At 41.5% G+C, this 13259-nt stretch overlaps 1 protein-coding gene across 1 annotated transcript; it reads left to right on the top strand.

The window, feature by feature from the left end:
* Positions 1-3724: 3724 nt before the first annotated feature.
* On the top strand, positions 3725-9680 carry LOC308311860 (required for drug-induced death protein 1-like; the record flags this gene model as incomplete). The annotated part of the gene is made up of 3 exons (XM_080758634.1): positions 3725-3802; positions 6105-6266; positions 9537-9680. 3 exons carry the CDS (start codon positions 3725-3727, stop codon positions 9678-9680), a joined length of 384 nt encoding a protein of 127 aa, XP_080614760.1.
* Between the last annotated feature and the right edge of the window lie 3579 nt (positions 9681-13259).

A 13259-nucleotide genomic window follows, 5' to 3' on the forward strand; every position in this document is an offset into this window, starting at 1 on the left:
CCCTGTTGACCTCAGGATGCGTCACTGAGGATACGTCCCAGGTGCATCCATCTATGTATGTATTTTGTGATGTGATATAGCTATTGAAAAATAGCAGATTTACAAGCTTCATTTCACTTTTGAAAATGTGACACAAATCTTTGAATATAACGTTCTCTTTCACAGCGAACGTTTTAAACTCAAATCCTTGCGCTGGGAGGTCCCTGGAACAATACATTTTCAGATGGGGGTGGTCCTGGGCAAATACAGATAACCCTTGACATGGGGGGAAGGGGGGGGGGGGGAAACCACCTGGAAGGACCACTGGTTGAAAACCTGCACTGACCTAGCTATACGTACATTGAAGGGTAGAGTGGATGCAGTGGCGAGTGTCGCCCAGCAGGTGTCGTGTTCTCCCGGTTTTAATGGTGTGGTGTGAGTGGGTGGGTAGACCATTGATTGATTGAAATATTTATCAACAGTTTGCAGAAGTACAGTACATTTCAAGCACAAACTCAATACAAAGACTGTTAACTGTGAATGGATGACCCAATTAAGCATTACACTTGTTTACAAGAGGGTCCACCATGTTCAATTCATCATTTAGAGACGTACAAATAGACACTTCTATGTAGTTAAAGAACAGAACAGGAATTCATCATAAAGGAAGCAAAAAGGGAAAAGAAACATATACAGTGAGGGGAAAAAGGGGGTGGGGGAGATTCAGATTTTACGGGGGCCAGTTTCGAATTGCAGCCGTCCGTAGGTGCCCTTTGAGAGCGGTTTTGAATGAGTCAAGGGATAATGACTGTTGGTAGGGCGTTCCACATTTTGGTGGCATAGGAGCGAAAATAATTTAGTCCCTTGTTTGTGCCGAATCTGGGTTGTACATGGTTTGTTGCACTCCCTCTGGTGTTGTGGGTGTGGACTTTGTTTACATTAAGGAAGTATTTAGACAGGTACATGGGTATCTTAGTGAAGTATTTAGACAGGTACATGGGTATCTTAGTGAAGTATTTAGACAGGTACATGGGTATCTTAGTGAAGTATTTAGACAGGTACATGGGTATCTTAGTGAAGTATTTAGACAGGTACATGGGTATCTTAGTGAAGTATTTAGACAGGTACATGGGTATCTTAGTGAAGTATTTACACAGGTACATGGGTATCTTAGTGAAGTATTTACACAGGTACATGGGTATCTTAGTGAAGTATTTAGACAGGTACATGGGTATCTTAGTGAAGTATTTAGACAGGTACATGGGTATCTTAGTGAAGTATTTACACAGGTACATGGGTATCTTAGTGAAGTATTTAGACAGGTACATGGGTATCTTAGTGAAGTATTTACACAGGTACATGGGTATCTTAGTGAAGTATTTAGACAGGTACATGGGTATCTTAGTGAAGTATTTAGACAGGTACATGGGTATCTTAGTGAAGTATTTACACAGGTACATGGGTATCTTAGTGAAGTATTTACACAGGTACATGGGTATCTTAGTGAAGTATTTAGACAGGTACATGGGTATCTTAGTGAAGTATTTACACAGGTACATGGGTATCTTAGTGAAGTATTTAGACAGGTACATGGGTATCTTAGTGAAGTATTTACACAGGTACATGGGTATCTTAGTGAAGTATTTAGACAGGTACATGGGTATCTTAGTGAAGTATTTACACAGGTACATGGGTATCTTAGTGAAGTATTTAGACAGGTACATGGGTATCTTAGTGAAGTATTTACACAGGTACATGGGTATCTTAGTGAAGTATTTAGACAGGTACATGGGTATCTTAGTGAAGTATTTAGACAGGTACATGGGTATCTTAGTGAAGTATTTACACAGGTACATGGGTATCTTAGTGAAGTATTTAGACAGGTACATGGGTATCTTAGTGAAGTATTTAGACAGGTACATGGGTATCTTAGTGAAGTATTTAGACAGGTACATGGGTATCTTAGTGAAGTATTTACACAGGTACATGGGTATCTTAGTGAAGTATTTAGACAGGTACATGGGTATCTTAGTGAAGTATTTACACAGGTACATGGGTATCTTAGTGAAGTATTTAGACAGGTACATGGGTATCTTAGTGAAGTATTTAGACAGGTACATGGGTATCTTAGTGAAGTATTTACACAGGTACATGGGTATCTTAGTGAAGTATTTACACAGGTACATGGGTATCTTAGTGAAGTATTTAGACAGGTACATGGGTATCTTAGTGAAGTATTTACACAGGTACATGGGTATCTTAGTGAAGTATTTAGACAGGTACATGGGTATCTTAGTGAAGTATTTAGACAGGTACATGGGTATCTTAGTGAAGTATTTACACAGGTACATGGGTATCTTATAAGTATTTAGACAGGTACATGGGTATCTTAGTGAAGTATTTAGACAGGTACATGGGTATCTTAGTGAAGTATTTACACAGGTACATGGGTATCTTAGTGAAGTATTTAGACAGGTACATGGGTATCTTAGTGAAGTATTTAGACAGGTACATGGGTATCTTAGTGAAGTATTTACACAGGTACATGGGTATCTTAGTGAAGTATTTAGACAGGTACATGGGTATCTTAGTGAAGTATTTACACAGGTACATGGGTATCTTAGTGAAGTATTTACACAGGTACATGGGTATCTTAGTGAAGTATTTACACAGGTACATGGGTATCTTAGTGAAGTATTTACACAGGTACATGGGTATCTTAGTGAAGTATTTAGACAGGTACATGGGTATCTTATAAGTATTTAGACACTTACTTGCATTGTTCATTGTAGTTTTCATTTAGTTTTAGGATGAGTGATATTTTTGGGGTTAAAAGTACTAAAGTTTGTTTGTTTGTATACAGTAACATACATACAGTGTTAAATAGCTCTGTATTGTGATAGTAATGATTGCTATAGAGTGTAACAGTGAAAATCTCTATATATTGTGATAGTAATCATTGCTGGTATTGTGTGTGTGTGTGTGTGTGTGTGTGTGTGTGTGTGTGTGTGTGTGTGTGTGTGTGTGTGTGTGTGTGTGTGTGTGTGTGTGTGTGTGTGTGTGTGTGTGTGTGTGTGTGTGTGTGTGTGTGTGTGTGTGTGCGTGCGCGCGCGTGTGTGCGCATCTCTCCCAGTGAGATGTTATTGCTTCGGCTACAAGGCAGCCTTGACTTCCTGTGAAGTTTGGAGTTTTAATATAATGTCTGAGCTAACAGCCTGCAGGTCTGTCTGTCTGCCTGCCTGCCCACCCCCACTGTCGTGTTGTTTGTTGTGTATTTGTGATGGGCTGTGTAGAGTGTATAGTGTAGTGTCACTGACACACACACACACACACACACACACACACACACAGGGCAGCTTACAGAGCTCTAAACTGCTCCTCTACTGTGTGTGTGAGACAGACAGGCAGGCAGTCCAAAGGTCCATATGATCCTCTACTGTGTGTGTGTGTGTGTGTGTGTGGTGGGGGTGGGTGTGTGTGACAGACAGACAGACAGACAGACAGACAGCCAGGCGGTCCAAAGGTCTGTATGACATTCCTGCACTCTGCACCGCTGGCACACTATAGTGACACCACTACCGAGGTTTTAAAGATATTACCCAACAGATCACTGCACTTGGCCTACAAGTTAATTACTTATACAAGTTAATTACTTATACAAGTTAATTACTTATACAAGTTACATGTTACCTCTTTTTTTTCCATATAGCTACTTTGTGGGACCGTTTGTTTTAGTCACACCACCATGAGCAAGAAGAAAAACAACAAGTCCAGAAAGACAAAAGCCCAGAGCGGAACGACAGAGCCTCAGAGTCAGAGCCAGGTAGGAAGACAGCTGTAGTACTGGGATTGATTCATTCATTCATTGATTGATTCATTAATTGATTGATTCATTCATTGATTCATTGATTGCGAATTCAGTGAGCACTTACTATGAGACCTAGCAGATCATGTCTGTCTGTCTGTCTGTCTGTCTGTCTGTCTGTCTGTCTGTCTGTCTGTCTGTCTGTGTGTCCCCCCTTTGTGCCCATATATGGAGCTGAGTGATTTGTTTGTGATTGATGCAACACACTCCATATTTGGACGTATAGCTGCTTTGGAGACTCCTTATATGGTTATGGCTAAGTTAAAAACTTAACTTAAAAATAATTTAACTTAAAAAAATAATAACTTAAAAATAAATCTTAAAAAAACCCAAGTATGTACGAGCTGCATTCGCTTCCCACGTTTGCGCGTCTTACTGGTAGATATAAGGGTTGAACAATAGCACGTATCAGACCCGCTCTAGTGATTTATTAAAGGAGAATTCCATGCTAGAATGCTTTCTTATCTTTCTTACCTTTCGTTGTAGTCGTTACGTCCCCACCAAAGAGGTCCAGGTGTTTTCTTTTGTGCAAAAACTCCTTATTGGCTATTTCCCCTACCATAAGCCCTCAGTGAATTGCATTGCATTGAATGGGAATTGAATGGGGCTATGGGGTGTTGTGCTAATTCGCTTATTTCCATCGAAAGAAGTAGTAAAGTGTGCCGCTTGGGATATTATTTACATTATGAAGAGAGGATATATACAAAGTTGAGCTGGGACTCGATTAAAAAAATTAATCTAATTAATCAGAGGCTTTGTAGTTAATTCATCTAGATTAATCGCACATCAATATTCAACCTGAGAACAGCGAGAAACCTTTTTTTTATGTTTTTTGGTATCCCAGTGAATCAATGAATAGTGACTACAGGATACCACTCATTTTCAACATTTTACTGTCATTAATATACCTGTTGTGGAAATAATTATAAAAAGTCACCCCATTCTGTGTTAGTAACAGTATAGTAACAGTAACAAGTACATCTCAGTGACATCACAAAGCTGTACTTACTTCATATTGTTACTGTTTTTTGTCATACCTCCAGTTCTATAGGCAACACAAAATGGGGTGACTTTTTATTATTTCCAGTTTTCAGTATTATAGAAAAGCGCCCAGTGAGAAACGTTCCGCGGTGAAAAAAAAAGGTGTGATTAATTTATCTGTAGTTAATCGCGATTAATTTTTCTGTAGTTAATTAATCTAAATGAATCGCAATTAGTCCCGGCCCTAAAGACATTATAATTTTGAGCGATGGAAATAAGCGAATTAGCTCATTCAATTCCCACTCAGTTCAATGCAATTAATTTATATTTATATATATTTATATTTATATAAATATTATTAAATTAAATTATAATTAATTAATTATTTATTAATTAAATTAAATTAAATTAAATTAAATTAAATTAAATTAAATTAAATTAAATTAAATTAAATTAAATTAAATTAAATTAAATTAAATTAAATTAAATTAAATTAAATTAAATTAAATTAAATGTATATATTTTATATTTATTTATATTGTATATAGTAGTGTGTCTCCATGTGTCTCCTGTTACAGGCCTAACGGTGTGTTTTATTGTATCTTGGGTGTTTTAGTTAGTTTAGTATTCACTTGATCATTGTTTGCGAACTGTCATGTCCATGTTCATTGCCATTTATTGTCATAGTTTATGTAAACTGTAAGTCCATATGGGCTCGGCTTCTTCGGAAGCATGACACTTAGATAGAGAATCAATCAATGAATCATTTACGTACAATGATGCTAAAAGGATAACACAAAAACAGAACAGTCCTCTCTGATTGTATTAAACAACTAGCCTGATTATCAGACTAGAGTGGGCGGGATCTTTGGGCTGGATCCAGGCTATTAAACAACGGCAAACTCACCAACATTGCAGTTGTACGGAAAGCTTGAATCATGCTCTTTCTTATCCTCAACGTGTTTGTTTCATAAAAACCCACTGTAGACATCTTGTTGTTATTATGAGCTACTTTCTGTCCTTGCAGGTGATTATTTTTCGTAATAAGTGTTGCAGTTTGGAAGCGCTCGTTAGATATCACTCAACAGCCCTGCATCGTACCACCTGTTTTGAATTAGCACATAATGCAGGAGGCAGCAGGACACGTTGCTTTACTGAAAACGAGTGCTTCCAAAACTCTGGCAAGATGGTCTGCAAATGCCGCCCACTTTGGGAACCACTGTAACAGAACCACTGTAACAGAACCACTGTAACGGTAAAATGTCCTTTGATCCATTAGACGTCCAAGGAGGTGTACTTCGCCATCCTGCCCGACAAGTACGAGCCCCTCCTCGAGGAGCTGGAGGAGGAGGAGGAGGAGGAGGAGACCCCCGAGGAGAGGAGGAGGAGGAAGGAGGACAAGGAGAGGAGGAAGAAGGAGAAATACAAGAGGTATCGAAAGGTAGGAGGAGGTTTTTTCTTAATCCACACATCTGTTGTTCAGCTTCAGCCCCGCTGTGTATTCCTCTGTGTTCCAGTTCACTGAAACACACGTGTAACTATAATCAATTCACTGAAACACACGTGTAACTATAATCAATTCACTGAAACACACGTGTAACTATAATCAATTCACTGAAACACACGTGTAACTATAATCAATTCACTGAAACACACGTGTAACTATAGACATCAAAGGGGGCTTCAGCCCCTGCCCTTTTACTCGTCTGTAAAACAACTGCAAATGCCCTCCTCTCCTCTCCTTTCCATGCCATGCCCAAGAATTGCTTTTTTTCCCCTGAACTCTCCTGATCTCGAATTCAGCATTTTGTGTTGAAGAGTTTGTTTAGAAAGTGCGGGGTCGCGTCCCAGAAAATAGCTGATCTACAAAGCTCTCAACGCATCGCAGCGCGACACGTTGAGAGCTTGTAGATCTGCTATTTTCTTCCAAAAGTGCCCTGTTACGGAATTTCAGCCCCTGCCTCTCTAAGTCTCTCTTGGTGTTGTTCTGTTGATTTCTATTTTCTTATTATTCTATTATATCTCTATATTCAGTCTCCCATTTCTCAATGAATAGTTCCTCTTGTAATCTAATAGTTCCTCTTGAATAGTTCCTCTTGTAGTCTAATAGTTCCTCTTGAATAGTTCCTCTTGTAGTCTCGATGCATGAGTTAGTTTCTCCATCACAAATATCTCCTCCACAATGCTCAGCCACTGCTCACAAACTGGAGGTATCCCTTACCATAGTTGTAATTGTTTTTTTACTAGCCCTGGTTCTTGACTGAGTCAAGGCTTAACTGCACCCTGTTTTTTGCGCTCGCTACATTTACAACTTTTACGTATATAATTATAAACATTCGGAATTCAAATATAAAGTACTCACAATTTGTCCCACGGGTGTTAGTTAGTTGCTGCTCCAGCGATTAGAATTGCTGCATCCCGCGTTGTTTAATATAAAAAGCATTTTTATTTTGCCATTGGCTTTCAACTACGCGTCCCTATCGGTCGGGAGGAGGGTGGCACTCGGTGTGTTCGATATAGGCACGCTGACCGCCCTGCCAATACAGACTAATAGGCGAGTGCGCTCCCGGTGTGCAACTGTGGATTTCCCAAACGAACCCCGTTTGAAAAAAGTAGCCAGGGGCGCTCGGATAAAAATGCTTTTTTATTAAACAACACGGGATGCAGCAATTCTAATCGCTGGAGCAGCCACTATAACTAACACCCGTGGGACAAATTGTGAGTACTTTATATTTGAATTCCGAATGTTTATATATACGTAAAAGTTGTGAATGAAAACGGTGCAGTTACGTCATGACTGTCATGATAATCATCATGGCAGTCATGTTTCAGGGCTACTTCTTTACTAGCTGCCAATAATACTTTGGCTTCAAACTTTTCAAAGGTTCAATTAGTCTGTTCTCACTCGCTGAGCTAATCTTCAGTAATCCTTTGGGGGAAAAAAGACGGACACACGCGAGCGTGCAAATTAACGTTCTATTGCTTTGTCGGCAAATATATTGTTATGTCATATTGGTGATAAGACCACACTGTGATAGTTTGAGGTGTTGAGATATACTTTGTTGTTGCGTTAACCCATTCAGACCTGAGATCAGATTCATACGAGGTTTCCACTGGACACACACACACTGGTCTGATTATAACCCATTCTGACCTGAGATCAGATTCATACGAGGTTTCCACTGGACACACACACACACACACACACACTGGTCTGATTATAACCCATTCTGACCTGAGATCAGATTCATACGAGGTTTCCACTGGACACACACACACACACACACACTGGTCTGATTATAACCCATTCTGACCTGAGATCAGATTCATACGAGGTTTCCACTGGACACACACACACTGGTCTGATTATAACCCATTCTGACCTGAGATCAGATTCATACGAGGTTTCCACTGGACACACACTGGTCTGAATAATGAATGACGTGATGAGAGTTTGGTTCTTTTTCAAGAAAAGTAATTAAAGGACCACTTCACCACTTTTCAACCCATCTTCATAATAATAGGTCCTCACTAATAATCATTTTCTACTCGGTCTGTGTCTCATAGGAGGGCTGTGGGCAGTTCAGAAACCTGTCTGTGTCTCATAGGAGGGCTGTGGGCAGTTCAGAAACCAGTCTGTGTCTCATAGGAGGGCTGTGGGCAGTTCAGAAACCAGTCTGTGTCTCATAGGAGGGCTGTGGGCAGTTCAGAAACCAGTCTGTGTCTCATAGGAGGGCTGTGGGCAGTTCAGAAACCAGTCTGTGTCTCATAGGAGGGCTGTGGGCAGTTCAGAAACCAGTCTGTGTCTCATAGGAGGGCTGTGGGCAGTTCAGAAACCAGTCTGTGTCTCATAGGAGGGCTGTGGGCAGTTCAGAAACCAGTCTGTGTCTCATAGGAGGGCTGTGGGCAGTTCAGAAACCCGTACACCAGTGACATCATCGCCTATACGTATGTGAACATAGGTTGAAAAGTGGTGACGTGGTCCTTTAAGAGTCCTTCTAAGAAAATAAGGCCTCTATGTTGAAGCTAATTGGTTCTCAGGTAGCGGTTAAGGCCTCTGTGTTGAAGCTAATTGGTTCTCAGGTAGCGGTTAAAGCAAAGAACTCACATGGAAACAGATTTTGACGAGATCTTTGAACTGATTTCAGAAACAAACGGGAGGGAGTGCAACAAACCATGTACAACCCAGATTCGGCACAAACAAGGGACTAAATTATTTTCGCTCCTATGCCACCAAAATGTGGAACGCCCTACCAACAGTCATTAAGACATGTGAATCCCTTGACTCCTTCAAAACCGCTCTCAAAGGGCCCCTACGGAGGGCTGCAATTCTAAACTGGCCTCCGTAAAATCTGAATCCCGCCCCCCCCTTTTCCCCTCACTGTATAAGTATCTTTTCCCTTTTTGCTTCCTATATGATGAATTCCTGTTCTGTTCTTTAACTAGATAGAAGTGTCTATTTGTATGTCTCTAAATGTTTTGATGAATTGAACAATGTGGACCCTGTTGTAAACAAGTGTAATGCTTAATGGGGTCGTCCACTCACAGTTGACAGTCTCTGTATTGAGTTTGTGCTTGAAATGTACTGTAATTCTGCAAACTGTTAATAAATATTTCAATCAATCAATCAATGTTTTATAGAAATGTGTGTGTGATCTCTCTCTCTCTCTCTCTCTCTCTCTGTGTGCGTTTGCTTCTGTCTGCCTTGCAGAACGTGGGCAAGGCGCTGCGGTTCAGCTGGCGCTGTCTGGTGGCCGGGCTGCACAGCATGGCGGGAGCGTACGCCGCGCCCATGTCCGCCACCGCCACCGCCGTGGTCATAGGCGTTCAGAGCGCCACCGCCAGCAAAGCATGATGGGACGCCACGCCACGCCACTCCACGCCACTCACGAGTCATGATGACGACGACCCGTCGATCAACCCCACCTGGAAAGCCTCGTGACCTCACATGGCGTCGCCAGACAGACACCTCGGAGGAAAAGCCCGGGTATTCGTTCCAGACTGACTGTCTCCGGTGGGTTTCGCTGCTTCCGGTCCTTCCGATGTCGCTTTGTTTTGGTTCCCCCAATCCTTATTTAAATGTTTGTTTTGGTTCCCCCAATCCCTATTTAAACGCTGAGTATAATGAAAGGGAAACTTCACCCTTTTTGCAACAAGAAAATATATGTTAAGGATGTTTAGAAGACTTGGAACACTTTCCTGGGTGGGTCTTTATGTGGTTTTAGATATTTTATATTTTAGCAGTGTCTCTGATGTCATGGACACTGCATGGGCTCACTTCCTTCCTGGACTACATGTTGTCTCAGTACGACAGCCCCCCCCCCTATCCACAAGGAGGAGCAGTGCACTGAAGCATTATGGGAATTGTAGTCCAGGAAGGAAGGAAGTGAGCCCAGTGTCCATGACATCGGAGACACTGCATGGGCTCACTGCTAAAATCTAAAACCACAAATTACACACATAAAGAAAGACCCCCAGGAAAGTGTTCTAAATCTTCTAAACGTCATTAACATAGGCTATTTATTTATTTTTTGCAAAAAGGGTGTAGTGTCTCTCTAACAGTCTAACTACTAGTTTAGTCTCGCCAGTCGCTACGAGTTGGAATAGAAGAAGGATTTACCAAAACGTTACTTCCACCTCGGAGGATAAGTCTGCCGAAAACCTCATTGAGTCGACTGGACCAGTATAAGGTGAACTGCGCCATCTGCTGGGCCATATAGGAACAGCAGGCTGGAAGAGAACCTGGAAGTGAGCTTCAATAGACCATATGCAGACCGGCCATCTACGTTAATGGCAGGGTGGCAACTATAGCCGCAACTTCCCATTGACAGCCCAATACATCTAAACTGAAAAGTCCTCTCTAATTGTATTACATGACGTCAAACTCACCAACGTTGCAGCTGTACGAAAAGCTTGAATTATCCTCTTTCTATCTGCAAAGGTTTGTTTCATAAAAATCCACCGTAGACTGACATGTTATGAGCTGCTTTCTGTCAAGACATTCCTTGCAGGTGATTATTTTTCGAACTGTTGGAGTTTGGGAGCGCTCGCTTTCGTTGAAGCAACATAATCCTGCTGCCTCCTGACCTAACTCCGCCAGATGAGAGTCAGGTTAGCTGCAAAACAGGTGGCGCGCAGGACCGTTGAGTGATATCCAACAAGCACTTCCAATAATAATAATCACACCTGCAAGGAATTTCTTGACAGAAAGTATATAGCTTGTGCGTGCGTGCGTGCGTGCGTGCGTGCGTGCGTGCGTGCGTGCGTGTGTGTGTGTGTGTGTGCGCGAGAGAGAGAGAGACATGGTGTTATTTGGTGCTATCAATGATTTCCATTAAAATCTCATTTATTGTAATTTAATATCATGCGAGCTCTACTGAAATGAATATGAACATTATGAGAGATGGACTCAGTGCTTCTCAAAGTACAGTCCAACCCCGGGGGTCCTCGGACAGATTGCAGGGGGTCGCCGGCTAAATTAGGAACAGTTTATAGTCACTTTTGGGCCCTTTCGAAAAATATAAGATCTACAACCTCGAGATCTCCAAGTTTGTTGACCTGCTATTTTCTGAAACTGTTGACCTTAGGTTTGACAAATCTTGGGTTAAGGGGGAAAGTTGGGTAAGAACTAAGACAGTACAAATATTTATAAGTCAAGGGGCCACAGGAAATGCACGTCATTGACTGACAGAACTGATTTTAGTACAGTGACTGACAGAACTGATCTTAGTACAGTGACTGACAGAACTGATCTTAGTACAGTGACTGACAGAACTGATCTTAGTACAGTGACTGACAGAACTGATCTTAGTACAGAGAACCACTGACAGAACTGATCTTAGTACAGAGAACCACTGACAGAACTGATCTTAGTACAGAGAACCACTGACAGAACTGATCTTAGTACAGAGAACCACTGACAGAACTGATCTTAGTACAGAGAACCACTGACAGAACTGATCTTAGTACAGTGACTGACAGAACTGATCTTAGTACAGTGACTGACAGAACTGATCTTAGTACAGTGACTGACAGAACTGATCTTAGTACAGTGACTGACAGAACTGATCTTAGTACAGAGAACCACTGACAGAACTGATCTTAGTACAGTGACTGACAGAACTGATTTTAGTACAGTGACTGACAGAACTGATCTTAGTACAGTGACTGACAGAACTGATCTTAGTACAGTGAACCACTGACAGAACTGATCTTAGTACAGTGTACTCTACTGTAACTGTAAACTGTAGTACAGTGTGGCTTTTGTCAATTCCATGCTCCATCACAAATACTGTTTATGTATTCATTCACGCAATTTGTAAATGATTCTATTGTAATATTAATACGCCTACTGTATGTTGTCTGTTGTCATACTGTAGGCTAATGTGTTGTGAATGCTGTTTGGTTCTTTTGAGAAAATAAAAGTTATTCATTCTTGTAAGAAAATAAGGCTTTCATGTTTGATCTGATTGGTTCACAGGAAACCGTTGAGCTATATAACCTACAGGTGTAAAGGAAAGGTACTATGTTTACCCTGCAGGGTAACTGGACTAAGGAAAGGAAAGGTACTATGTTTACCCAGGGTAACTGGACTAAGGAAAGGAAAGGTACTATGTTTACCCAGGGTAACCGGACTAAGGAAAGGAAAGGTACTATGTTTACCCACGGTAACTGGACTAAGGAAAGGAAAGGTACTATGTTTACCCAGGGTAACTGGACTAAGGAAAGGAAAGGTACTATGTTTACCCAGGGTAACTGGACTAAGGAAAGGAAAGGTACTATGTTTACCCAGGGTAACTGGACTAAGGAAAGGAAAGGTACTATGTTTACCCAGGGTAACTGGACTAAGGAAAGGAAAGGTACTATGTTTACCCAGGGTAACCGGACTAAGGAAAGGAAAGGTACTATGTTTACCCAGGGTAACTGGACTAAGGAAAGGAAAGGTACTATGTTTACCCAGGGTAACTGGACTAAGGAAAGGAAAGGTACTATGTTTACCCAGGGTAACTGGACTAAGCTCAAGAACTTGTTTACAGCCAGGCCCTGCTCATAGAACATTTCATGGTAGAGGTTCAATGCCTTGTCCAAGGGCACGGTGGTAATTTTAACGTGCCGGTCCGGTGATACGAACTAGCGACCTTCCGATATCAAGACCGCTCCGCAAACCGTTCGGTCACCGCTGCCCTGTCCTTTGGGGGTTAATCTGTCCCTGCATGAGCTTGTAGATCTGAAAGATCTCCCCTCAATCTCTCTCTCTCTCTCTCTCCCCATTCTCTACATCTACAGTATCTCTCCCTCTGCACCCCTCTCTCTCTCTCTCTCTCCCTCCTCTCTCTCTCTCTCTCTCTCAGACCGCAGTGTCAGTTAATGTTTGTTTTATTATCTGTTAGAGGCAAGCTGAAACTTAAGCCCATTTAGCACACACACACACACA

This window comes from Protomyctophum bolini (assembly GCF_963924005.1).
Source record: "Protomyctophum bolini genome assembly, chromosome: 24".
In the NCBI taxonomy this organism is placed as follows: Eukaryota; Metazoa; Chordata; class Actinopteri; order Myctophiformes; family Myctophidae; genus Protomyctophum; species Protomyctophum bolini.